We start from the raw sequence: 26,173 nt of genomic DNA, 5'->3' as shown, positions 1-26,173 counted from the left end.
CACCGAGACCCTTGGGGGGCCAAGCATTAACACCCACACTTGCCACGTGAAGGAGGAGAGAACCATTAAGAGATGAGGTGAATCAGCGAGGTGGCACGTTTGTTTGTGAACCGGTTGTAGGCTGCAGAAGGAAAGCTAGGCCGAGGGAAGAGGGGTTTCTGCTCTTTATCGAGGCAGAATAGGATGGCGTGAAGATTAATGATTCCGACAGAGTGAGGATTCGGGGAGCAGGAAGATCAATGTTATTGAAATTCGGGAGGAAGCAGAGTGGATGATTCGGAGGAGGAAAGGGCAGATTGACGGCGACAGAGTGAGGTGTCAGGTTACTTTGACAGCGTCAGTCTCTGATAGATAGATTGTTCTTCCTGGAGTCGATCAGACAGCTCCCAGACAGAGCACAAGACTTTGTTCAATCACACGCTGGCTGGTGAGAAAGCTTTAGCGCATTGTCTACCCTTTCACCCCCTGCGTGTTACACTTTGCTCTATGGCACAATGCTTAGAGATGGTGCAGCCAATGTACAACACAGGGGGTGACGCCTGGGTCTCCTACTGTTAAGTCACAATGGTTGGGTGACCAGTAGAGAAACAAGAAAAGGCAAACACAAGCAACGCTGAGGAGGTCGTACTCGGTGGGTACTAGAAGAGATCAGGAGCCAGAACACGAGAGAGAGGAGTGGAATGGGGAACTGCAAAAGTGGTGACTCTGTGCAGATCTGTGACGAAGTGAAAGGTAAATTCGGGGGGGAAAAAATCTAAAGCAGGGCATGTTTCTTTGTCCCAGTAACAATCACTGCCAAAAGATCAGACTCACCCAACACACCTTGAGAGGTGAATGAGTGAAAATTCTCCTTCACTGTTCTCACCTCACGAAACGTTTGTTCATCCTTAAAACAATCTCACTGTGACACGGTGAGGTGCTGAGGGGAGCTGTGTGACTGTGGAATGGGCTATTCCCGGAATGCCGCTCTCTCAGCTCCGGACACTCTCGCCAGTTCCTGCTCGTTACACTTCACTGGTTTGGAGACCCGGAGGTTTGGGTAGGGCCGTTCTGAGCTTTCCTGCCTCATCTAACAGCATGAGTTGGACTGGAAGCAATGGAAGTTCTGCCCTCTTTAATGTGCCATCAGTCAGCGGCAGGTGACAGAGTCCAAGGTTCGATTCCTGGCTTGGGTCACTGTCTGTGCGGAGTCTGCACGTTCTCCCCGTGTCTGCATGGGTTTCCTCCGGGTGCTCCGGTTTCCTCCCACAGTCCAAAGACGTGCTGTTAGGTAATTTGGACGTTCTGAATTCCCCTCTGTGTACCCGAACAGGTGCCGGAATGTGGTGACTAGGGGCTTTTCACAGTAACTTAATTGCAGTGTTAACGTAAGTCTACTTATGACAATGATCAAGATTATTAGAAGGGCAGCACGGTGGCACAGTGGTTAGCCCTGCTGCCTCACGGCGCCGAGGTCCCAGGTTCGATCCCGGCTCTGGGTCACTGTCCGTGTGGAGTTTGCACATTCTCCCCGTGTTTGTGTGGGTTTCACCCCCACAATCCAAAGATGTGCAGGGTAGGTGGATTGGACATGCTAAATTGCCCCATAATTGGAAAAAAAAATGAATTGAGTACTCTAAATTTATTTTTAAAAAATAAAGATTATTTGATCATATTCACTCGGAAAAGGAAATCACAGGGAAACATCAGTCCCAGTCTGACACATGGTGTCAGGAAAGGGTAGGTTCACATTTCAAACAATCTCAGAATGTCCCAAATCTCTTCAAAGCTCATAAAAACTTCAGTCACCAATTTACACACAGGAAGCTCTTTGTTTGTATAATGCTGATTAGTATTGGTCAGAATATTGGGGAGAACTTTCCTGTTTTAGAACAGTAATACGGTATCTTTTATATTGACCTGAGAGGACAGATATCTCGCAGTCTAACAACTCTCCTGAAAGAGAATCCCACTGACAATGTAGCACTCCCTCAGTACTGACCCACTGACAGTGCAGCACTCCCTCAGTACTGACCCTCTGACAGTGCGGCGCTCCCTCAGTACTGACCCTCTGACAGTACAGCACTCCCTCAGTACTGACCCTCTGACAGTGCAGCACTCCCTCAGTACTGACCCTCTGACAGTGCGGCACTCCCTCAGTACTGACCCTCTGACAGTGCAGCACTCCCTCAGTACTGACCCTCTGACAGTGCAGCACCCCCTCAGTACTGACCCTCTGACAGTGCAGCACTCCCTCAGTACTGACCCTCTGACAGTGCGGCACTCCCTCAGTACTGACCCACTGACAGTGCAGCACTCCCTCAGTACTGACCCTCTGACAGTGCGGCGCTCCCTCAGTACTGACCCTCTGACAGTGCGGCGCTCCCTCAGTACTGACCCTCTGACAGTGCGGCACTCCCTCAGTACTGACCCTCTGACAGTGCGGCACTCCCTCAGTACTGACCCTCTGACAGTGCGGCACTCCCTCAGTACTGACCCTCTGACAGTGCGGCACTCCCTCAGTACTGACCCTCTGACAGTGCGGCACTCCCTCAGTACTGACCCTCTGACAGTGCGGCACTCCCTCAGTACTGACCCTCTGACAGTGCAGCACTCCCTCAGTACTGACCCTCTGACAGTGCGGCACTCCCTCAGTACTGACCCTCTGACAGTGAGGCTCTCCCTCAGTACTGACCCTCTGACAGTGCGGCACTCCCTCAGTACTGACCCTCTGACAGTGCAGCACTCCCTCAGTACTGACCCTCTGACAGTGCGGCACTCCCTCAGTACTGACCCTCTGACAGTGCAGCATTCCCTCAGTACTGACCCTCTGACAGTGCAGCACCCCCTCAGTACTGACCCTCTGACAGTGCGGCGCTCCCTCAGTACTGACCCTCTGACAGTGCGGCACTCCCTCAGTATGACCCTCTGACAGTGCGGCACTCCCTCAGTACTGACCCACTGATAGTGCAGCACACCCTCAGTACTGACCCTCTGACAGTGCAGCGCTCCCTCAGTACTGACCCTCTGACAGTGCGGCACTCCCTCAGTACTGACCCTCTGACAGTGCGGCACTCTCTCAGTACTGACCCTCTGACAGTGCGGCACTCCCTCAGTACTGACCCTCTGACAGTGCAGCACTCCCTCAGTACTGACCCTCTGGCAGTGCAGCACTCCCTCAGTACTGACCCTCTGACAGTGCAGCGCTCCCTCAGTACTGACCCTCTGACAGTGCAGCGCTCCCTCAGTACTGACCCTCTGACAGTGCAGCGCTCCCTCAGTACTGACCCTCTGAGAGTGCAGCACTCCCTCAGTACTGACCCTCTGACAGTCCGACACACCCTCAGTACTGACCCTCTGACAGTGCAGCATTCCCTCAGTACTGACCCTCTGACTGTGCGGCACTCCTTCAGTACTGATCCTCTGACAGTGCGGCACTCCCTCAGTACTGACCCTCTGACTGTGCAGCACTCCCTCAGTACTGACCCTCTGACAGTGCGGCACTCCCTCAGTACTGACCCTCTGACAGTGCGGCGCTCCCTCAGTACTGACCCTCTGACAGTGCGGCACTCCCTCAGTACTGACCCTCTGACAGTGCGGCGCTCCCTCAGTACTGACCCTCTGACAGTGCGGCACTCCCTCGGTACTGAGCCTCTGACAGTGCAGCACGCCCTCAGTACTGACCCTCTGACAGTGCGGCGCTCTCTCAGTACTGACCCTCTGACCTTGCGGCACTCCCTCAGCACGGACAGTGGCCCAAGGTCGGGAGAGGGACGGCACGGTGGCGCAGTGGCTAGCACTGAGGACCCATGTTTCTTCCCGTCCCCAGGTCACTCTCCGTGTGGAGTTTGCACATTCTCCCCGTGTCTGCGTGGGTTTCACCCCCAGAAACCAATGATGTGCAGTGTAGATGGATTGGCCACGCTAAATTGCCCCTTAATTGAAATGAAAAAAGAATTGGATACTCTTAATATTTCAGAAAAAGGAAGAGAAGCAGAAATACATATGCAGTCCGGGTCAGAGTGTCACACTGCCTGGTTTCAGGTGCTGAGCGGGTCCCACCGACTCCCTCTGGTGGGCAGGTAGACTAAATTCACCCATCTTGTTTCCTTGGTTGAACTGATCAAGTCTCACGGTGTGTCGGCAGTGGACATTAATGATGTTGTCGGGAGATGGGGGTTGGCGCACTCTGTCAGTACAAGACAAAGTGAGCAAAATTCAGCTGTGTTTTAACCGTGAAATTCGAAATATTTCTCTTACAGAAAAACTGAAACTCACGAAAATTATCTTCGTAATTGGTGAGTGAAATAAAACCGCCACCTTATCTGGAATGTTGTGTCAAGGTTTAAGACGTTATTCTGGTCAGACTGTGTACATTAATAAAATAATAACAGAAAAATCCAAGGTCATTCTCCTTCAAGCAGAAAAGTTAAAGGGAGATTTAAATGAAGGGTTCAAAATTAAATAAAACAGACTATATCAAGGACAGGAAGATCCAGATTTAATATAATGACCAAGACACACCATGGGGAGAATCTTTGCCCTGAGTGAGTTGTGTTTATCGGGAATGTGTTGTGTGAAAGGGCGCTGGACACAGATTCAATAAATACTTGAAAAAGAGAATTTTTCAGTTTAGGGGAAAGTTCAGGCAAGTGAGACCAACTTGATAAACACCGTCATTGAGATAGCACAGACACATTGGGCTGAAAGGCCTCCTATATTTTGGTATTGTACACAGAGATTAGAACACCGTTCGCTTAAATATAGCTCCTTGTGGGAACATTTTTCAAACAGATTCTTCTGCCCTGAAATGTCAGAACTCCAGAAATGTCAGAACTCCAGAGCCTCTGTCCTCACTTCAATCAAGCCCATTCCAAACCTGCAGACTTGGTTAACTCAAGTTCCAGCACCTTCTCCATTTGAAAATTCCCATTCTTTTTGCAAATCCCTCCATGGACATAATTCTCCCGCTATACTCCTCCAGCCCCTACAACCCTCCCTATCTCAGTAATCTCCTCCAGTCCCTACAACCCTCCCTATCTCACTAATCTCCTCCAGCCCCTACAACCCTCCCTATCTCTGCAACCTCCTCCAGCCCCTACAACCCTCCCTATCTCAGTAATCTCCTCCAGCCCCTACAACCCTCCATATCTCTCAACCTCCTCCAGCCCCTACAACCCTCCCTATCTCAGTAATCTCCTCCAGTCCCTACAACCCTCCCTATCTCTGTAACCTCCGCCAAACACTACAATCCTCCCTATCTCAGTAATCTCCTCCAGCCCCTACAACCCTCCCTATCTCAGTAATCTCCTCCAGTCCCTACAACCCTCCCTATCTCTGCAACCTCCTCCAAACCCTACAACCCTCCCTATCTCTGTAACCTCATCCAGCCCCTACAACCCTCCCTATCTCTGCAACCTCCTCCAGTCCCTACACCCTCCCTATCTCTGCAACCTCCTCCAGCCCCTACAACCCTCCCTATCTCAGTAATCTCCTCCAGTCCCTACAACCCTCCCTATCTCAGTAATCTCCTCCAGTCCCTACAACCCTCCCTATCTCAGTAATCTCCTGCAGCCCCTACAACCTTCCCTATCTCTGTAACCTCCTCCAAACCCTACAACCCTCCCTATCTCTGTAACCTCATCCAGCCCCTACAACCCTCCCTATCTCTGTAACCTCCTCCAGCCCCTACAACCCTCCCTATCTCTGTAACCTCCTCCAGCCCCTACAACTCTCCCTATCTCTGTAACCTCCTCCAGCCCCTACAATCCTCCCTATCTCTATAACCTCCTCCAGCCCCAACCAATCCAATTCTGCCTTTTGAGCATCTCCCGATTGAGATTGCTCCACTATTGGTGGCCGTGCCTTCAGCTACCTGGGACCCCAGCTCTGGAAATCCCACCCCAAACTTCTCCGCTTTCCTCAATATGTCTTTGTTTAAGATGCTGCTAAAATTTATCTCAATGACCTTTTGATCATCTATCCTAATATCCCCATCTGTGGTTCTGTGAAACACCTTGGACTGTTGAAGGTGCAATGTAAATGCAAGTTGTTGTTATATACACAATGTGCACCAGGGCGGCACGGTGGCACAGTGGTTAGCACTGCTGCCTCACAGGGTCCCAGGTTCAATCCGACCTCGGGTGACTGTCTGTGCGGAGTCTGCACATCCTCCCCGTGTCTGCGTGGGTTTCCTCCGGGTGCTCCGGTTTCCTCCCACAGTCCAAAGATGTGCAGGGGTTGGGTGGGTGTATGGAGTTACGGGGGTGAGGGCCTAGGGAGGGTGCTCTTTCAGAGCGTTGGTGCAGACTCAATGGGCTGAATGGCCTGCTGGTGTGGGAATGCAATGGAATGAGGCGAATGTTTGCGTAGAAATAAATGAGTGAAAGTTATTCTTGTGCACACTGTGATGTTTCAGGGGGCCCTGGCTCAGGAAAAGGCAGCCAGTGTGTGAAGATGACAGAGAAATATGGTTTCACACATCTGTCGACAGGGAACCTTCTGCGGAAGGAGATTAGCAATGAAACAGACCGAGGCAATAAAATTAAGAAGATCATGATTGAAGGAGGGCTGGTGCCATTGGTGAGTAGTCTGGACCTGATCACCTTCATTACTGGGATCACCAATTGTTTTACCAACAAGGATTTAGGCCAAATGACTTTTGTCTGCCTCCCTTATTGACACATCTCTTAATCCTTCCCCTGCCCAAATCACCATTGCCCATTGTCACAAAGCTAGTGGTCCTTACCGCCATGGGGCACCCATCCCGGCTCAGTCTGGTCCTAACTCTCTCCTATCTCATTGGGACGTGGAGATGCCGGAGCTGAGAGGAGCAGCAGCGGCTGGGAGAGGGAATCTTGGAAGTGGATGGGAATTATGTGGAGGATCCCACTCCGGGATTCCTGGTGAGGAGGAAGGAATTGCAGGCACGGTTTGACCTTCTGTGCACAGGGAAAGCGGTTAAGGTGGTGAAGGAGGTGGTGTATGAACATGGGGAGACGGTTAGTAGCTTGCTGGCTGAGAGATGGTCTGGGTCCAGGATGGGGCAGGGGACTTGGCGATGGAGCTGGAGCAGGTGATTAGGGCATTTGAGGAGTTTTATAAAAGGTTGTACGAGTGAGCACAAGGACGAGTTGGATATCAGAGATTTTTTTGAGGGTGCTGGAGTGTCTTAAGGTAAGAGAGAGGGCAGGGCTGGAAGAACCAGTGGGGATGGAGGAGGTCTGGGTGGCGATAGGGAAGATGCAGATGGGTAAGGCGTCGGGACCAGATGAATTCCCGGTGGAAATTTATAAAAGGTTTCTGATTAGACTGGCGCTGCTGTTGGTGAAGATGTCCGAAGATGCTGTGGTTAAGGGGATACTGCCAGAGACGACGGGATAAGCATCCATTTCATTGCTGTTAAAAAAGGATAAGGACCCGGTGGAGTGTGGGTCGTGTAGGCCGATATCTCTGCTGAATGTGGAGGCCAAGGTTTTGGCCAAGGTGTTGGTGCTTAGGTTGGTGAAGTTAGTGTCTCCTGAAGGTGATTGGGGAGGATCAGATGGGGTCTGTAAAGGGCAGGCAGTTGTCCTCGAACGTGTGGCGTTTGTTAAATGTGGCATATTCTCTGGCAGAAGGGAGCTGGAGTGGGTCGAATGAGAGGTTGCACAAGAGGTGGGGTCTGTTTATATTACATTAAAAAGAGCTGGTTATTGTCAGCTGCTGGGTGGGGGGAGCGTGGGGGTGCGATTGCCCTGAGTTACTGGGGTGTTTTATAAAATGTTAAAAGTCAAATAAGAATATATATTTTTTTAAATTGGAACATGTATCTGATGCTCGCTCCTCTGACTGTAGATGGTATGTGGAGTATGTCACAGCGCCAGGGTCCTGGGTTCGATTCCCGGCTTGGGTCACTGTCTGTGCGGAGTCTGCACGTTCTCCCCGTGTCTGCGTGGGTTTCCTCCGGGTGCTCCGGTTTCCTCCCACAAGTCCCGAAAGACGTGTTTGTTAGGAAATCTGGTCATTCTGAATTCTCCCTCTGTGTACCCGAACAGGCACCGGAATGTGGTGACTAGGGGCTTTTCGCAGTAACTTCATTGCAGTGTTAATGTAAGCCTACTTAGAACATAGAACAGTACAGCACAGAACAGGCCCTTTGGCCCTCGATGTTGTGCCGAGCAATGATCACCCTACTCAAGTCAACGTATCCGCCCTATACCCGCAACCCAACAACCCCCCCCTTAACCTTACTTTTTTAGGACACTTCGGGCAATTTAGCATGTCCAATCCACCTAACCCGCACATCTTTGGACTGTGGGAGGAAACCGGAGCACCCGGAGGAAACCCACGCACACACTTGTGCCAATAAAGATTTTTATTATTTGTTTCCCTGCCATGAGGCCCTGACCTTTACTTTATTCAGCTTTCCAAGTCCCCGTTATAATAGTGAAAATCTTCAAGAACACTAGGGATCCTAGTACTGGCTCAGGAATATTCCGGAGGAGCCTAAATACCCTGATTTCACCATCCCAGAATATCTCCGCAGGTTCCTATCCCTCCGCCACGGTGAAATGCAATCGTAGGATTTCCTTATTCACAACCAGCAGCCATCTTAAGATTTGGTTTCTTGGGTCAGCACGGTGGCACAGTGGTTAGCACTGCTGCCTCACAGTGCCAGGAACAGGGTTGGATCCTGGCTCTGGCTCATTATCCGTGTGGAGTTTGCACATTCTCCCTGTCGAGGCGTGGGTCTCACCCCCACAACTCAAAGATGAGCAAGGCAGGTGAATTGGCCACCCTAAATTGCCCCTTAATTGGAAAATTAGAAGAGGTGTTTGTGTGAGGAAGGGTCTGTGTGAGGAAGGGTCTGTGTGAGGAAGGGTCTGTGTGAGGAAGGGTCTGTGTGAGGAAGGGTTTGTGTGAGGAAGGGTCTGTGTGAGGAAGGGTCTGTGTGAGGAAGGGTCTGTGTGAGGAAGGGTCTGTGTGAGGAAGGGTCTGTGTGAGGAAGGGTCTGTGTGAGGAAGGGTCTGTGTGAGGAAGGGTCTGTGTGAGGAAGGGTCTGTGTGAGGAAGGGTTTGTGTGAGGAAGGGTCTGTGTGAGGAAGGGTCTGTGTGAGGAAGGGTCTGTGTGAGGAAGGGTCTGTGTGAGGAAGGGTCTGTGTGAGGAAGGGTCTGTGTGAGGAAGGGTCTGTGTGAGGAAGGGTCTGTGTGAGGAAGGGTCTGTGTGAGGAAGGGTCTGTGTGAGGAAGGGTCTGTGTGAGGAAGGGTCTGTGTGAGGAAGGGTCTGTGTGAGGAAGGGTCTGTGTGAGGAAGGGTCTGTGTGAGGAAGGATCTGTGTGAGGAAGGGTCTGTGTGAGGAAGGGTTTGTGTGAGGAAGGGTCTGTGTGAGGAAGGGTCTGTGTGAGGAAGGGTCTGTGTGAGGAAGGGTCTGTATGAGGAAGGGTCTGTGTGAGGAAGGGTCTGTGTGAGGAAGGGTTTGTGTGAGGAAGGGTCTGTGTGGGGAAGGGTTTGTGTGGGGAAGGGTTTGTGTGAGGAAGGGTCTGTGTGAGGAAGGGTCTGTGTGAGGAAGGGTCTGTGTGAGGAAGGGTCTGTGTGAGGAAGGGTCTGTGTGAGGAAGGGTCTGTGTGAGGAAGGGTTTGTGTGAGGAAGGGTCTGTGTGGGGAAGGGTTTGTGTGGGGAAGGGTTTGTGTGAGGAAGGGTCTGTGTGAGGAAGGGTCTGTGTGAGGAAGGGTCTGTGTGAGGAAGGGTCTCTGTGAGGAAGGGTCTGTGTGAGGAAGGGTCTGTGTGAGGAAGGGTCTGTGTGAGGAAGGGTCTGTGTGAGGAAGGGTCTGTGTGAGGAAGGGTCTGTGTGAGGAAGGGTCTGTGTGAGGAAGGGTCTGTGTGAGGAAGGTTTTGTGTGAGGAAGGGTCTGTGTGAGGAAGGGTTTGCCTGAGGAAGGGTTTGTGTGAGGAAGAGTCTGTGTGAGGAAGAGTCTGTGTGAGGAAGGGTTTGTGTGAGGAAGGGTTTGTGTGAGGAAGGGTCTGTGTGAGGAAGGGTCTGTGTGAGGAAGGGTCTGTGTGAGGAAGGGTCTGTGTGAGGAAGGGTCTGTGTGAGGAAGGGTCTGTGTGAGGAAGGGTCTGTGTGAGGAAGGGTCTGTGTGAGGAAGGGTCTGTGTGAGGAAGGGTCTGTGTGAGGAAGGGTCTGTGTGAGGAAGGGTTTGTGTGAGGAAGGGTCTGTGTGAGGAAGGGTCTGTGTGAGGAAGGGTCTGTGTGAGGAAGGGTCTGTGTGAGGAAGGATCTGTGTGAGGAAGGGTCTGTGTGAGGAAGGGTTTGTGTGAGGAAGGGTCTGTGTGAGGAAGGGTCTGTGTGAGGAAGGGTCTGTGTGAGGAAGGGTCTGTATGAGGAAGGGTCTGTGTGAGGAAGGGTCTGTGTGAGGAAGGGTTTGTGTGAGGAAGGGTCTGTGTGGGGAAGGGTTTGTGTGGGGAAGGGTTTGTGTGAGGAAGGGTCTGTGTGAGGAAGGGTCTGTGTGAGGAAGGGTCTGTGTGAGGAAGGGTCTGTGTGAGGAAGGGTCTGTGTGAGGAAGGGTCTGTGTGAGGAAGGGTCTGTGTGAGGAAGGGTCTGTGTGGGGAAGGGTTTGTGTGGGGAAGGGTTTGTGTGAGGAAGGGTCTGTGTGAGGAAGGGTCTGTGTGAGGAAGGGTCTGTGTGAGGAAGGGTCTCTGTGAGGAAGGGTCTGTGTGAGGAAGGGTCTGTGTGAGGAAGGGTCTGTGTGAGGAAGGGTCTGTGTGAGGAAGGGTCTGTGTAAGGAAGGGTCTGTGTGAGGAAGGGTCTGTGTGAGGAAGGGTCTGTGTGAGGAAGGTTTTGTGTGAGGAAGGGTCTGTGTGAGGAAGGGTTTGCCTGAGGAAGGGTTTGTGTGAGGAAGAGTCTGTGTGAGGAAGAGTCTGTGTGAGGAAGGGTTTGTGTGAGGAAGGGTTTGTGTGAGGAAGGGTCTGTGTGAGGAAGGGTCTGTGTGAGGAAGGGTCTGTGTGAGGAAGGGTCTGTGTGAGGAAGGGTCTGTGTGAGGAAGGGTCTGTGTGAGGAAGGGTCTGTGTGAGGAAGGGTCTGTGTGAGGAAGGGTCTGTGTGAGGAAGGGTCTGTGTGGGGAAGGGTCTGTGTGAGGAAGGGTCTGTGTGAGGAAGGGTCTGTGTGAGGAAGGGTCTGTGTGAGGAAGGGTTTGTGTGAGGAAGGGTCTGTGTGAGGAAGGGTCTGTGTGAGGAAGGGTCTGTGTGAGGAAGGGTCTGTGTGAGGAAGGGTCTGTGTGAAGAAGGGTTTGTGTGGGGAAGGGTTTGCCTGAGGAAGGGTTTGCGTGAGGAAGGGTCTGTGTGAGGAAGGGTCTGTGTGAGGAAGGGTCTGTGTGAGGAAGGGTCTGTGTGAGGAAGGGTCTGTGTGGGGAAGGGTTTGCCTGAGGAAGGGTCTGTGTGAGGAAGGGTCTGTGTGAGGAAGGGTCTGTGTGAGGAAGGGTCTGTGTGAGGAAGGGTCTGTGTGAGGAAGGGTTTGCCTGAGGAAGGGTTTGTGTGAGGAAGAGTCTGTGTGAGGAAGAGTCTGTGTGAGGAAGGGTTTGTGTGAGGAAGGGTTTGTGTGAGGAAGGGTCTGTGTGAGGAAGGGTCTGTGTGAGGAAGGGTCTGTGGGAGGAAGGGTTTGTGTGGGGAAGGGTTTGCCTGAGGAAGGGTCTGTGTGAGGAAGGGTCTGTGTGAGGAAGGGTCTGTGTGAGGAAGGGTCTGTGTGAGGAAGGGTCTGTGTGAGGAAGGGTCTGTGTGAGGAAGGGTTTGTGTGGGGAAGGGTTTGTGTGAGGAAGGGTCTGTGTGAGGAAGGGTCTGTGTGAGGAAGGGTTTGTGTGAGGAAGGGTCTGTGTGAGGAAGGGTCTGTGTGAGGAAGGGTCTGTGTGAGGAAGGGTCTGTATGAGGAAGGGTTTGTGTGAGGAAGGGTTTGTGTGAGGAAGGGTCTGTGTGAGGAAGGGTCTGTGTGAGGAAGGGTATGTGTGGGGAAGGGTCTGTGTGAGGAAGGGTCTGTGTGAGGAAGGGTCTGTGTGAGGAAGGGTCTGTGTGAGGAAGGGTCTGTGTGAGGAAGGGTCTGTGTGAAGAAGGGTTTGTGTGGGGAAGGGTTTGCCTGAGGAAGGGTTTGCGTGAGGAAGGGTCTGTGTGAGGAAGGGTCTGTGTGAGGAAGGGTCTGTGTGAGGAAGGGTCTGTGTGAGGAAGGGTTTGTGTGAGGAAGGGTCTGTGTGAGGAAGGGTCTGTGTGAGGAAGGGTCTGTGGGAGGAAGGGTTTGTGTGGGGAAGGGTTTGCCTGAGGAAGGGTCTGTGTGAGGAAGGGTCTGTGTGAGGAAGGGTCTGTGTGAGGAAGGGTCTGTGTGAGGAAGGGTCTGTGTGAGGAAGGGTCTGTGTGAGGAAGGGTATGTGTGGGGAAGGGTCTGTGTGAGGAAGGGTCTGTGTGAGGAAGGGTCTGTGTGAGGAAGGGTCTGTGTGAGGAAGGGTCTGTGTGAGGAAGGGTCTGTGTGAAGAAGGGTTTGTGTGGGGAAGGGTTTGCCTGAGGAAGGGTTTGCGTGAGGAAGGGTCTGTGTGAGGAAGGGTCTGTGTGAGGAAGGGTCTGTGTGAGGAAGGGTCTGTGTGAGGAAGGGTCTGTGTGGGGAAGGGTTTGCCTGAGGAAGGGTCTGTGTGAGGAAGGGTCTGTGTGAGGAAGGGTCTGTGTGAGGAAGGGTCTGTGTGAGGAAGGGTCTGTGTGAGGAAGGGTCTGTGTGAGGAAGGGTCTGTGTGGGGAAGGGTCTGTGTGAGGAAGGGTTTGTGTGGGGAAGGGTTTGTGTGAGGAAGGGTCTGTGTGAGGAAGGGTCTGTGTGAGGAAGGGTCTGTGTGAGGAAGGGTCTGTGTGAGGAAGGGTTTGTGTGAGGAAAGGTTTGTGTGAGGAAGGGTTTGTGTGAGGAAGGGTTTGTGTGAGGAAGGGTCTGTGTGAGGAAGGGTCTGTGTGAGGAAGGGTCTGTGTGGGGAAGGGTTTGTGTGAGGAAGGGTCTGTGTGAGGAAGGGTCTGTGTGAGGAAGGGTCTGTGTGAGGAAGGGTCTGTGTGAGGAAGGGTTTCTGTGAGGAAGGGTTTGTGTGAGGAAGGGTTTGTGTGAGGAAGGGTTTGTGTGAGGAAGGGTTTGTGTGAGGAAGGGTTTGTGTGAGGAAGGGTCTGTGTGAGGAAGGGTCTGTGTGAGGAAGGGTTTGTGTGAGGAAGGGTCTGTGTGAGGAAGGGTCTGTGTGAGGAAGGGTCTGTGTGAGGAAGGGTTTGTGTGAGGAAGGGTTTGTGTGAGGAAGGGTTTGTGTGAGGAAGGGTCTGTGTGAGGAAGGGTCTGTGTGAGGAAGGGTCTGTGTGGGGAAGGGTTTGCCTGAGGAAGGGTTTGCGTGAGGAAGGGTCTGTGTGAGGAAGGGTCTGTGTGAGGAAGGGTCTGTGTGAGGAAGGGTCTGTGTGAGGAAGGGTCTGTGTGAGGAATGGTCTGTGTGAGGAAGGGTTTGTGTGAGGAAGGGTCTGTGTGAGGAAGGGTCTGTGTGAGGAAGGGTCTGTGTGAGGAAGGGTCTGTGTGAGGAAGGGTCTGTGTGAGGAAGTGTTTGTGTGAGGAAGGGTCTGTGTGAGGAAGGGTCTGTGTGAGGAAGGGTCTGTGTGAGGAAGGGTCTGTGTGAGGAAGGATTTGCCTCCTCTCTCTCTCAAACTTCATTCTTTCATTGGAACTTTGGAAACATTGGTTTCCTTTTCCATTTTCTTTTAATATTTCCACTTGTTGTAGACAAAAGTATCAGAGATTGGAAACAAGAGAATAAGCCAGGTCATATATGTATCTAAAGAGACAGAATATATGATCGCACTCGGGGAAACTGGAAAATTCAAATAGTCTTTCTCAATTGTTGCCATTCTTTTGATTTGTGTTTATCCAGGGAACAACGTTGGAGATTTTGAAGGATGCCATGTTAGAGAATCTGGAGGAGACAAAGGGCTTCATGATTGATGGATATCCTCGAACTATAAAACAGGCCGAAGCTTTCGATAAATCTGTAAGTCTGAAGGTCCAATCACACCCACCGTTCAAAACGCGAAACACTGGAATTTCAGTCTGAAAAACAAATTAAAGATGGTGTAAATCATAGAATCCCCACAGAGCAGGAGTAGGCACCGACCCTCTGAAAGAGCACCGTACCCAGGCCCGCTCCCCCACCCTGACCCCACCTGACATTTGGACACTGAGGGGCAATTTAGCATGGCCAATCCACCTAACCTGCACAGCTTTGGACTGTGGGAGGAAACGGGAGCACCCGGAGGAAACCCACGCACACACGGGGAGAACGTGCAGATTCCGCACAGTCTCCCGAGGCCGGAATTGGACCCGGGTTCCTGAAGCGGTAAGGCAGCAGTGCTAACCACTGTGCCACCCACAACTTTCACGCAGACAACAACTGAGAAGGGAAACAGAGTTAATCTTTCAGCCTCCCATCAGGACTGAGCATTGTTCTGATCTCTGTCTGCAGTAATACACAATCAAGTAATGTTTAGCAAGTACAGGCAAATGATCACTAGATGGCCACCCCACCAATACCTATATAAAGCACTGTCAGAGGGTCAGTACTGAGGGAGTGCCGCACTGTCAGAGGGTCAGTACTGAGGGAGTGCCACACTGTCAGAGGGTCAGTACTGAGGGAGTGCTGCACTGTTAGAGGGTCAGTACTGAGGGAGTGCTGCACTGTCAGAGGGTCAGTACTGAGGGAGTGCTGCACTGTCAGAGGGTCAGTACTGAGGGAGTGCCGCACTGTCAGAGAGTCAGTACTGAGGGAGTGCTGCACTGTCAGAGGGTCAATACTGAGGGAGTGCTGCACTGTCAGAGGGTCAGTACTGAGGGAGTGCCGCACTGTCAGAGAGTCAGTACTGAGGGAGTGCTGCACTGTCAGAGGGTCAGTACTGAGGGAGTGCTGCACTGTCAGAGGGTCAGTACTGAGGGAGTGCCGCACTGTCAGAGGGTCAGTACTGAGGGAGAGCTGCACTGTCAGAGGGTCAGTACTGAGGGAGTGTTGCACTGTCAGAGGGTCAGTACTGAGGGAGTGCCGCACTGTCAGAGGGTCAGTACTGAGGGAGTGCCGCACTGTCAGAGGATCAGTACTGAGGGAGTGCTGCACTGTCAGAGGGTCAGTACTGAGGGAGTGCCTCACAGTCAAAGGGTCAGTACTGAGGGAGTGCCGCACTGTCAGAGGGTCAGTACTGAGGGAGTGCTGCACTGTTAGAGGGTCAGTACTGAGGGAGTGCTGCACTGTCAGAGGGTCAGTACTAAGGGATCGCTGCACTTTCAGAGGGTCAGTACTGAGGGAGTGCTGCACTGTCAGAGGGTCAGTACTGAGGGAGTGCTGCACTGTCAGAGGGTCAGTACTGAGGGAGTGCTGCACTGTCAGAGGGTCAGTACTGAGGGAGTGCTGGACTGTCAGAGGGTCAGTATTGAGCGAGTGCTGTACTGTCAGAGTGTCAGTACTGAGGGAGTGCTGCACTGTCAGAGGGTCAGTACTGAGGGAGTGCTGCACTGTCAGAGGGTCATTACTGAGGGAGTGCCGCACTGTCAGAGGGTCAGTACTGAGGGAGTGCTGCACTGTCAGAGGGTCAGTACTGAAGGAGTGCCACACTGTCAGAGGATCAGTACTGAAGGAGTGATGCACTGTCAGAGGGTCAGTACTGAGGGAGCTCCGCACTGTCAGATGGTCAGTACTGAGGGAGCTCAGCACTGTCAGAGGGTCAGTACTGAGGGAGTGCTGCACTGTCAGAGGGTCAGTACTGAAGGAGTGCTGCACTGTCAGAGGGTCAGTACTGAGGGAGTGCTGCACTGTCAGAGGGTCAGTACTGAGGGAGGTCCGCACTGTCAGAGGGTCAGTACTGAGGGAGCGCCGCACTGTCAGAGGGTCAGTACTGAGGGAGTGCCACACTGTCAGAGGGTCAGTACTGAGGGAGTGCTGCACTGTCAGAGGGTCAGTACTGAAGGAGTGCTGCACTGTCAGAGGGTCAGTACTGAGGGAGTGCTGCACTGTCAGAGGGTCAGTACTGAGGGAGGTCCGCACTGTCAGAGGGTCAGTACTGAGGGAGCGCCGCACTGTCAGAGGGTCAGTACTGAGGGAGTGCCACACTGTCAGAGGGTCAGTACTGAGGGAGTGCCGCACTGTCAGAGGGTCAGTACTGAGGGAGTGCTGCACTGTCAGAGGGTCAGTACTGAGGGAGTGCAGCACTGTCAGAGGGTCAGTACTGAGGGAGTGCCGCACTGTCAGAGGGTCAGTACTGAGGGAGCGCCGCACTGTCAGAGGGTCAGTACTGAGGGAGTGCCGCACTGTCAGAGTGTCAGTACTGAGGGAGTGCTGCACTGTCAGAGGGTCAGTACTGAGGGAGTGCCGCACTGTCAGAGGGTCAGTACTGAGGGAGCGCCGCACTGTCAGAGGGTCAGTACTGAGGGAGTGCCGCACTGTCAGAGGGTCAGTACTGAGGGAGTGCCGCACTGTCAGAGGGTCAGTACTGAGGGAGTGCTGCACTGTCAGAGGCATTGTGTTTGCATGAGTTCCATGTGAATTTGTGGAACCCAGGCAATGTTTTAAAAGAGTGAGAAATATGGAGGCCAACATTTGTCACTCAACGAAGCTCAGGAGGACAGATGCTGTGGGCTTAATCAAATTGCAGTTTGTGTGGGATCTCGCTGTTTGCAGATTGGCTTCTGTCCATCCCCACAGTGACCTCACTTTACCAATAAGTAATAGGCTGTAAATGCTTCGGGCTGTCCTGTTGTTGTGTAAGGTGCTAGGGAAATGCAAATCCCTTTTGTCCTGAGTGGATTGATTCAGGTCGTAGTGTTTGTGTTTGTTCACTGGCCTGATTAACCATCCTCAAGGAGGAGTTTTGAAAGGGAGTTGGTCGAGATCAGACCCTTAACATCGACACTTTCCAGAAGTGTCACTGGCTCAGTGATCGATCTCCGCGTCAGCTGGTCCTGGAGTGAAAACTCAAAAAGATGTGAAGGATCTGTCTATGCGGAGTCTGCACATTCTCCCCGTGTCTGTGTGGGTTACCTCCGGGTGCTCCGGTTTCCTCCCACAAGTCCTGAAAGACGTGCTGTTGGGTGAATTGGACATTCTGAATTCTCCCTCTGTGTACCCGAACAGGCGCCGGAATGTGGCGACTAGGGGATTTTCACAGTAACTTCATTGCGGTGTTAATATAAGCCTACTTGTGACACTAATATAGATTATTATATTATTATTCTTTTTTTAAATTTAGAGTACCCAATTATTTTTTTCCCAATTAAGGGGCAATTTAGCATGGCCAATCCACCTACCCGGCACATCTTTGGGTTGTGGGGGCGAAACCCACACAGACACGGGGAGAATGTGCAAACTCCACACAGACAGTGACCCAGAGCCGGGATCGAACCTGGAACCTCGGCGTCGTGAGGCAGCAGGGCTAACCCACTGCGCCCCCGTGCTGCCCGTGATTATTATATTATTATTGTCTGTTGTCTGTAGTTCACTCTGCCGACCATTGTGCTGCTGATCGACTGTAGTCCTGAAGTTATGAAGGAGCGGCTACTGAACCGCGGGCAAACCAGCGAACGCTTTGATGACAACGAGGTGACGATACGCAAACGGGTGGACGCCTACTTTTTTGATTCCGTACCTGTTGTGAAACATTATGAGAGTAAAGGACTCCTGAAGAAGGTAAGAATGACTATGTTCTTTCCACCCAATCATTCTGGTGAGAGATTGGTGTGGGGGGGGGGGGCACGGGTGGGTGGGTTTAGCACATCCCTGGGACATCAGCGCTGCCCTGTCACAGGTACCCGCCGTGATGATGGGTCATTTACAAACTGCAGCCCATTCCCTCACTCAGGGAGGAGACTGTCAGCACTGCCACCCATTGATGTCTGCTCCCTGCTGTCTGTTTCGATGTAAATTATTTTGAAGTTCGGCTGATGTTACTTTGCCTCCTTGTCGAATGAAATGGAAATAAGAAGCTGAATAGGAGAGGGTGACCAGTTCATACAACCTCTCCAAGCAGTAAGGTCATAGCCTCAACTCTACCTTCCTGCCTTTTCCTACATCCCCCTTCATTCCCAATTGCCCAAATTTCCATTGACCTCAACCTTAAATGTACTCGAGGCAGCACGGTGGCGCATTGTTTAGCACTGCTGCCTCATGGTGCCGAGGACTCGGGTTTGATCCCGGCTCTGGGTCACTGTCCGTGTGGAGTTTGCACATTCTCCCCGTGTTTGCGTGGGTCTCACCCCCACACAACCCAAAGATGTGCAGGGGAGGTGGATTGGCCACGCTAAATTGCCCCTTAATTGGAAAAAATGAATTGGGTACTCGAAATTAAGAAAAATAACAAACTAAAATTTAGAGTAGTCAATTAAAAAAACAACTTAAATGTACTCAATGATGGAGCCTCTGGGGTAGAGAATTCTGAAGATTCACCAGCCTCTTGAGTGAAGACATTTCTCCTTATCTCAAGCCTCCCAAAAGAAGGATCGCGCTTTAGTGAAAGACAGCAGGTCGTTTAAAACTGACAACCTCGTTTTCGTAAAGAACTTTGCATAAAGGTCTTCTATCCCGGGGAGCGAGTACTTGTCAAGTTGGGCCTCTTGCTTTATGGTAAGTTTGTAATCACCGCAGATTCTGACAGAGTGGTCAGGCTTTAGGACAGGGACGATAGGGGTTGCCCATTCAGAGAACCGTACCGGTTTTATCATCACTAGTTCTTCCAAACGTGTCAGCTGAGCCTTGACTTTCTGGGCTACAGCATATGGGCTAAGAAGAATTTGGCTGTGGATTGGTTTTTACCCCTCGCATTCAGCCAAGCTCATTTTGAAACACATCTCTGGCCTTGCAGAGGGTTTTTCAAAAAAAACACCATCTGATATCCTGAAAATTTCTAACCAGTTTAGCTTTATCTGACGTAGCCAATCTCTTCCCATGAGGCTTGGCCCTGGTCCTTCCTTCATGGGTAATTGAGCCGACTGTTGTTGACGTGACGCTGGAGTTGTTGTGGTATCTCAAATCTTTAACGATTCCCCTGTGTACGTTCCCAACTTAGCAGGCCTTCTACCTAGACTCCAGGGTTGAACCCCTCCTCCAAGGTATTTGTAGGTTTGTTCACTCGCCACCATTGCCGCGCCCCGTGTCGGCCTCCGTGCTCAATGGTCGCCTGTTGCTATGGGAACCATCTTGCTTACTTTAACCATGCTTAACCGGTAAATCGCTGATTCCTCTTTGGGATTTTTCTCTATATGTACTGGGGTCACGGTGTGTTTCTGTTTACACCCTTCCTGTCACACTTGAAGCAAACAAAATCTCTGCAATGGCCCATCTCCGGAGGGTGGTCTGGCTCCTCATCTGTGACACTCATCACCACCTCCGGGCTGACGGCCACTTTTCTTCCTCGTTTCTGTCCACCACGCTGCTCCTGGGATCTCTGTTCAGCCTCCTCTGTGCCTGTCGGTGTGCCTGCCTAACAATTTCACTCCATCCTCACCTTCCTGCACGCACTCAGGAACGCCCTTTCCTGCCGCATTCAGTGGCCTGAGCTGCCTCTATTGCCTTATCCAGGGATATTTTTGTTTCAGCTAAGAATTTTCCTTGTCCGTTTAAAATGTTGGTGTCACAAACCAGACGTGGCAGCATGTCGCTTAACGCTAAGCGGAGTTCACAGTGTTCAGCCATTTGACAAAGCCCAATTATAAAAACTGTAATTGTCTCGCTGGCTCCCCAGTGGCCAAATTAAATTCATACTGCTGCTGTATAATGGAGCGTCTGGGGTTGAAGTGTTTACCGACTGTCACCTACCTGCTGGTCAAACAATCTTGTGTCTGGGCCCTCCGGGGAGAGAAAATTCCTGGGGAGGTTGTGCATCTGGGGCCCACAAACTGTTAACAAGATGACCTTTTGCTCATCCTCCCCCGTGATCTCATTGACGGTTTTTTAAAAAAGGACCAGAACCTCTCGATCTATTGGCTCCAGTCTTCGGCCTGCTGGTCGAACGGATGTAGATTCACGATCAAAGACCTCTTACTGACCTCATCTCCTCCGTTTCTTGGAAATGTCCGTTGCAATCTCTTCCCCCGTGAATTTTGAGGCTTGCGATCGTTGTTCGATTTACCCTCGTTGCCAGTATAATAGCGTGAGGTATGACTGAGGAGGCTTCTTGTATAACAAAGAGGTTTATTTGAATAACAATGAGGTTTAACTATAGTCAGGCAGAGAGGTATCTCATACAGGTCTTTAGTGACGGCCACTGTGCTGCCCTCATATGCTGTTATTTTGAATGTATGTTTTGTATTTATTTTTGGGATGTTGGCCTTGAGAACATGATTGGTGCATATCATCCCTGTCTGTCATCGTCCTGAGAATAGACAGGAGGGGTTACAATCGAGTAGTATCAAAGGGCCCTACTCATAGGGCAGCACGGTGGTGCAGTGGTTAGCACTGCTGCCTCACGGCACCGAGGTCCCAGGTTCAATCCCGGCCCTGGGTCACTGTCCGTGTGGAGTTTGCACATTCTCCCCATGTCCGCATGGGTCTCACCCCCACAACCCAAAGATGTGCAGGTTAGAACATAGATCATACAGTGCAGAAGGAGGCCATTCAGCCCGTCGAGTCTGCACCGACCCACTTAAGCCCTCACTTCCACCCTATCCCCGTAACCCAATAACCCTACCTAACCCTTTTTTGGTCACTAAGGGCAATTTAGCATGGCCAATCCACCAAACCTGCACGTCTTTGGACTATGGGAGGAAACCGGAGCACCCGGAGGAAACCCACGCACACACGGGGAGGACGCGCAGACTCCGCACAGACAGTGACCCAGCGGGGAATCGAACCTGGGACCCTGGAGCTGTGAAGCCACAGTGCTATCCACTTGTGCTACAGTGCGTGGTGGTTTGGCCATGCTAAATTGCCATTGTCCTGCTCATCACTCCAGAGACAGTATGAAGCTCCGGATTGGGAAAGGACGGAAAGTTTCCTGGAGAGGGAGGTGGGACTAAGATAACCCTGGAAGGAAGTAAGAGAGTGGCAACGTCAGATCATTTGTGTTAAATACGTAGTGTGTGTATATTGACTTAGTGAGCACTTACAACCCACTCCCAACCACCACTGATTAAAGCTGTCTGACCTCCTTCATTGTCTAGATACAAGGAGAGGGAACAGAGGATGATGTTTTCCAAAGTGTCACTGCGATTATTGATGAACTTTAACAGCCGAGACTGTGGTTGGAAAATCCCCAACAGGAGCTGCACTGGGATCAGATTACCTGGTTTACTTCAAGTTTTGTTTTCGTGTCTGCTTAGGAGGATTTACCAGGATCAACAGCACCAGTAAAATGAGAATTAAAAACTCCTGGATAACTTTCACCCACAACCCTTTAGAAACGAATGTTCTATACCAGTGATTTTGTGTGTGTATACGTTCTTTATAAACAGGAGGGATAAATTACAGAATCTCTTTTTTTAAAACAAAACACCTTCTATATAAATACACATATATACTATGCCGAGTAGCCATTGAAATTCACCTGAGCTGAGATTTGATCAGGGAGCAGTCCAAAGCTCCTTACACAGGGTGTCAGCTCCAGAGCAGGACTCAGATCCAGGACCAGGTATCCAATACATCAGATAATGACTCAATCCAGCAAAAGCAGATTTTAAACTGGGTACATTGTGGCCAGCAGTTGACAGGAAGAAGCTTCAAAGGTATGGGCTCTGATCCACAGTGTAACATATACGTCTATATAACACACTGCTGTGTGTGTCATCCAGTGTGTAACAGACCGTGTAATCCAGTATACAAACACACTGCTGTGTGTGTCATCCAGTATGTAACAGACTGTGTAATCCAGTATACAAACACACTGCTGTGTGTCATCCAGTATGTTACAGACTGTGTATTCCAGTGTGTAACACAGACTGTGTATTCCAGTGTGTAACAGACTGTGTATTCCAGTGTGTAACACAGACTGTATAATTCAGTGTGTAACACAGACTGTGTATTCCAGTGTGTAACACAGACTGTATAATCCAGTGTGTAACACAGACTGTATAATCCAGTGTGTAACACAGACTGTGTATTCCAGTGTGTAACACAGACTGTGTATTCCAGTGTGTAACACAGACTGTGTATTCCAGTGTGTAACACAGACTGTATAATCCAGTGTGTAACACAGACTGTGTATTCCAGTGTGTAACACACTGCTGTGTATGTCATCCAGTGTGTAACACAGACTGTGTATTCCAGTGTGTAACACAGTTGTATGTCATACAGTGTGTAACAGACTGTGTAATCCAGTATATAACACACTGCTGTGTATGTCATCCAGTGTGTAACACAGACTATTCAATCCAGTGTATAACAAACTGCTGTCTGGATAATCCAGTGTGTAACACACTGTTTTCTGTCTAATCCAGTGTGTAACACACTGCTGTCTGGATAATCCAGTGTGTAACACAGTTGTATGTCATACAGCGTGTAACAGACTGTGTAATCCAGTATATAACACACTGCTGTCTGTGTCATCCAGTGTATAACACACTGCTGTCTGTGTGTAATCCAGTGTATAACACACTGCCGTCTGTGTAATCCAGTGTATAACACACTGCTGTCTGTGTGTAATCCAGCGTATAACACACAGCTGTCTGTGCAATCCAGCGTGTAACACACTGTTGTCTGTGTGTAATCCAGCGTATAACACACAGCTGTCTGTGCAATCCAGCGTGTAACACACTGTTGTCTGTGTGCAATCCAGAGTATAACACACTGCTGTCTGTGTGCAATCCAGTGTATAACACACTGTTGTCTGTGTGCAATCCAGAGTATAACACACTGCTGTCTGTGTGCAATCCAGAGTATAACACACTGTTGTCTGTGTGCAATCCAGAGTATAACACACTGTTGTCTGTGTGCAATCCAGAGTATAACACACTGCTGTCTGTGCAATCCAGTGTATAACACTTTTCTGTGTGGAATCCAGTGTGTAACACACTGCTGTCTGGATAATCCAGTGTGTAACACACTTGTCTGTGTAATCCAGTGTATAACACACTCCTTTCTGTGTAATCCTGTGTATAGGACACACCTGTCTTGCAAACCAGTGTAACACTGCTTTTTGTATAATCGAATGTGTAACACACTGATGTTTGTGTGTAATCCAGTCTATAAAACACACCTGTGTGTGTGTATGCCAGTATATCGCACACTTGTCTGGATAATTCAGTGCAACACACTCCTGTCTGTATATGATCTGGTGTATAATACAAACATATGTGTGATCCAGTGAGTACACTCCTGTCTGTGGGCCAGTGTATAACACTCCTGTCTGTGTGAGCCAGTATATAACGCAATGCTGTGTGTAATCCAGTATGTAACAGTCCTGTCTGAGTAATCCAGTGTATAACACACTGTGGTATGTGTGTGATCCAGTGTGCAACACAGTGCTGTGTGTGTGATCCTGTGTTAACGCAAGGTAAATCCCTGGTGGAGCATGTATGTTAACCACTGTCATAATGCAATGGTGTGTTATTCTGTATATCTCACTACTAATGTATATAGTGCTGTTTGCAACGCATTGCAGCCTGTTGGTTATATATGTAAAATATGTTGGGCAGTCCTTTTAACTGATGTATCCAGCACACTTCAGGTTGTGGAATATAGCATACATGACGGCAGCACGGTGGTTAGTTATGGGGATAGGGCAGGAGTGTGGACATGGGTAGAGTGCCCTTTCAAAGGGTCGTTGCAGTCTATTTGGGTTAATGGCCTCCTGGCATTCTGTGAGAGATTGCAAGCAGCATGTGCAGCGTTGGCTAAGCCAGCAAGCCAGAGCAATGCTCAAAACCCACCACGACTGCTGGTGAAATTTGAATTCAATAAAATCTGGAATTAAAGGTCTAATGATGACCATTGTCGATTGTCGTAAAAACCCATCTGGTTCACTAATGTTCTTTAGGGAAGGAAATCTGCCGTCCTTACTCGGTCTGGCCTACATGTGACTCCAGACCCACAGCAATGTGGCTGACTCTTAAATGCCCTCTAAAATGCCCGAGCGAGACGCTCAGTACAAGGATGATTAGGGATGGGCAATAAATACATCAACAGCTCAGGAATGAATAAAGGTGGTGGAGGATTGAAGACAGCTTGGAGGCTCTGGCCAGGTCTGGTGTGCGTAAGAGGATAACCAGCCGACTGGACCAACTTGCCCCAGGCACGAAGGAGGCGAGGGGAAGAACAATGAGGAACCGTAACAAGAGCCATAATCAAGTTAGATCTCAGCTCCCATAAGTGGCGAGTGTCAATGTTACCGCACACCACCAAATCTCAGTCTGTTTTCCAAGACTCAAATTTGAAATAAAGCTGGTCAGGTTTAAGGTAGTGGCGGAGGGATTATTGATTTTTAAAAGGTGATTTTTCTTAAACCAAATCAGAGACTCAATAAAATGTTCTAAAAGATTTTCGTCAGAATTTAATTTCACTAGCGAATCTGCAGTTAAGATTCAAATTTCTCACAGGCATACTTATTGTGTGCGCATGTGAGAGAATCTTCACATTCCTCTCCTCCATGGGGAATGGATGGAGCACTGGAAGGATCTTGCTGGCTAATTCACAATCTGCTGTGAGCTGTGCGAGCTCCTGTGGCCAACAAGTCCTGCACTTGAGCCGTCCTAACTCCGAGACAGCAGTATGATAACTGAGCCACTCTGGCTCCCTGGAGAGCAGTGCTGGCTCGAGACTGAAAGGTTGCATTTCAACCTCATTCCAGAGACTTGAGCTTGCAATCTGCGCACTGAAGGAGTGCTGAGATACGAAAGGTGCGGCCTTTCAAATGAGACTTAAAATCGAAGCCCCACCGTGCAGTGTCCTCAATCAGGACTGAAACCTGGCCATTTACCCACTGCGGCTTATGAGATGTTGTTATGTACAAATTGTCTCGACTCCCTTGATGACTCTGCTTCAAAAATATTTTGTTGAAAGACTTGGTCATCGCGAGGTTGGGAAAGGCATGTGTGGGGGGGGGGGGGGGTACTTAGATAAATTATGAGAGCAAAGTGGGGGGGGGGGGGGGGCATGAGAAAACACTGGCAGACCAAGGAAAATGTCAAGGTGCTTCAGAAGTTTATTACGGTTTTAGTGGGCTTAAAAGATGATCTTTATTCCAGGCTGTGTGAGAGGGAAGGGAGAAGGTTGCAGGGTCTCAAATTCTCTGGGGCCACAGAAGAGGTGCCTGAGGACTGGAGGACAGCTAATGTTGTCTCATTATTCAAGAAGCGAAATATGGAAAAACCTGGTAATTACAACCCAGTGAGTCCAATCTCTGTGGTAGCGAAATTATTGGAAAAGATTCTGAGGGACAGCATTAAATCTCCATTTGGAGAGGCAAGGATTAATCAAAGATAGTCAGCATAGCTTTGTCAAAGGGAGATCGTGTCTCACAAATTTGTTTGAACTTTATTAGGAGATGACTAGGTGTAAGTGAGGGTAGTCCAGTTGATGTAGTCCACATGGCCTTTGGTAAGACTTTGGAAAGGGAGATGAGTCAAGGTAAGAGCCCATTGGATCCAGGTTAGTTTGGCAAATTGGACCCAAAATTGGCATAGTGGCAGGTTGAAGGTTGATTTAGCGACTGGAAGCTTGTGTCCAGTGGTGTTCCGCAAGGATCGGTGCTGGGTCCCTTGCTGTTTGTAATGTACATTAATGATCTAGATGAGAATGTGAGGGTATGATTAGTAAATTCGCAGATAACACAAAAAATGATGTGGTAAATAGCGAGGAGGAAAGTCTTCGATTACAGGGCGATATAGACCGGCTGGGTTTGAATAAATGGATTAAGGGTTATGGTGTTCAAGCCGGAAAGTGGAGCTGAGTCCAAAAAAGATCAGCCATGATCTCATTGAATGGAGGAGCAGGCTCGAGGGGCCAGATGGCCTACTCCTGCTCCTAGTTCTTGTTATGGTCAGATGGGAGGGGAGAACACTGGCAAATTGAATTTGACCTTGAAAAGTGTGAGGCAATGCACAAGGCAAGGGAATACACAACAAACAGAAGGCACAGAGAACCAGGTCCCCTTGGAGTGCATGTCCAAATATGCTGGAAGGCAGCAGGACAGGTAGAAAAGGCATTTGAGATACTTGCCTATATCAGCCGAGGCACAGAATATAAGAGCAGAGGGGTTATGATGAAGCTGT

The 26,173-nt window shown here is 50.3% G+C and overlaps 1 protein-coding gene across 1 annotated transcript; it reads left to right on the top strand.

Moving 5' to 3' along the window:
- Positions 1–21,434, top strand: LOC119957222 (adenylate kinase isoenzyme 1-like). The gene is made up of 6 exons (XM_038785054.1): positions 1–732; positions 4,242–4,277; positions 6,398–6,561; positions 13,872–13,988; positions 17,472–17,663; positions 21,131–21,434. Exons 1-6 carry the CDS (start codon positions 681–683, stop codon positions 21,194–21,196), a joined length of 627 nt encoding a protein of 208 aa, XP_038640982.1. The 5' UTR covers positions 1–680; the 3' UTR covers positions 21,197–21,434.
- Positions 21,435–26,173: the final 4,739 nt, after the last annotated feature.

Source organism: Scyliorhinus canicula, chromosome 25 (genome assembly GCF_902713615.1).
Source record: "Scyliorhinus canicula chromosome 25, sScyCan1.1, whole genome shotgun sequence".
Taxonomy (NCBI): domain Eukaryota; kingdom Metazoa; phylum Chordata; class Chondrichthyes; order Carcharhiniformes; family Scyliorhinidae; genus Scyliorhinus; species Scyliorhinus canicula.
The sequence above is the reverse complement of the archived record's forward strand: the minus strand, read 5'-3'. Positions and strand labels throughout refer to the sequence as shown.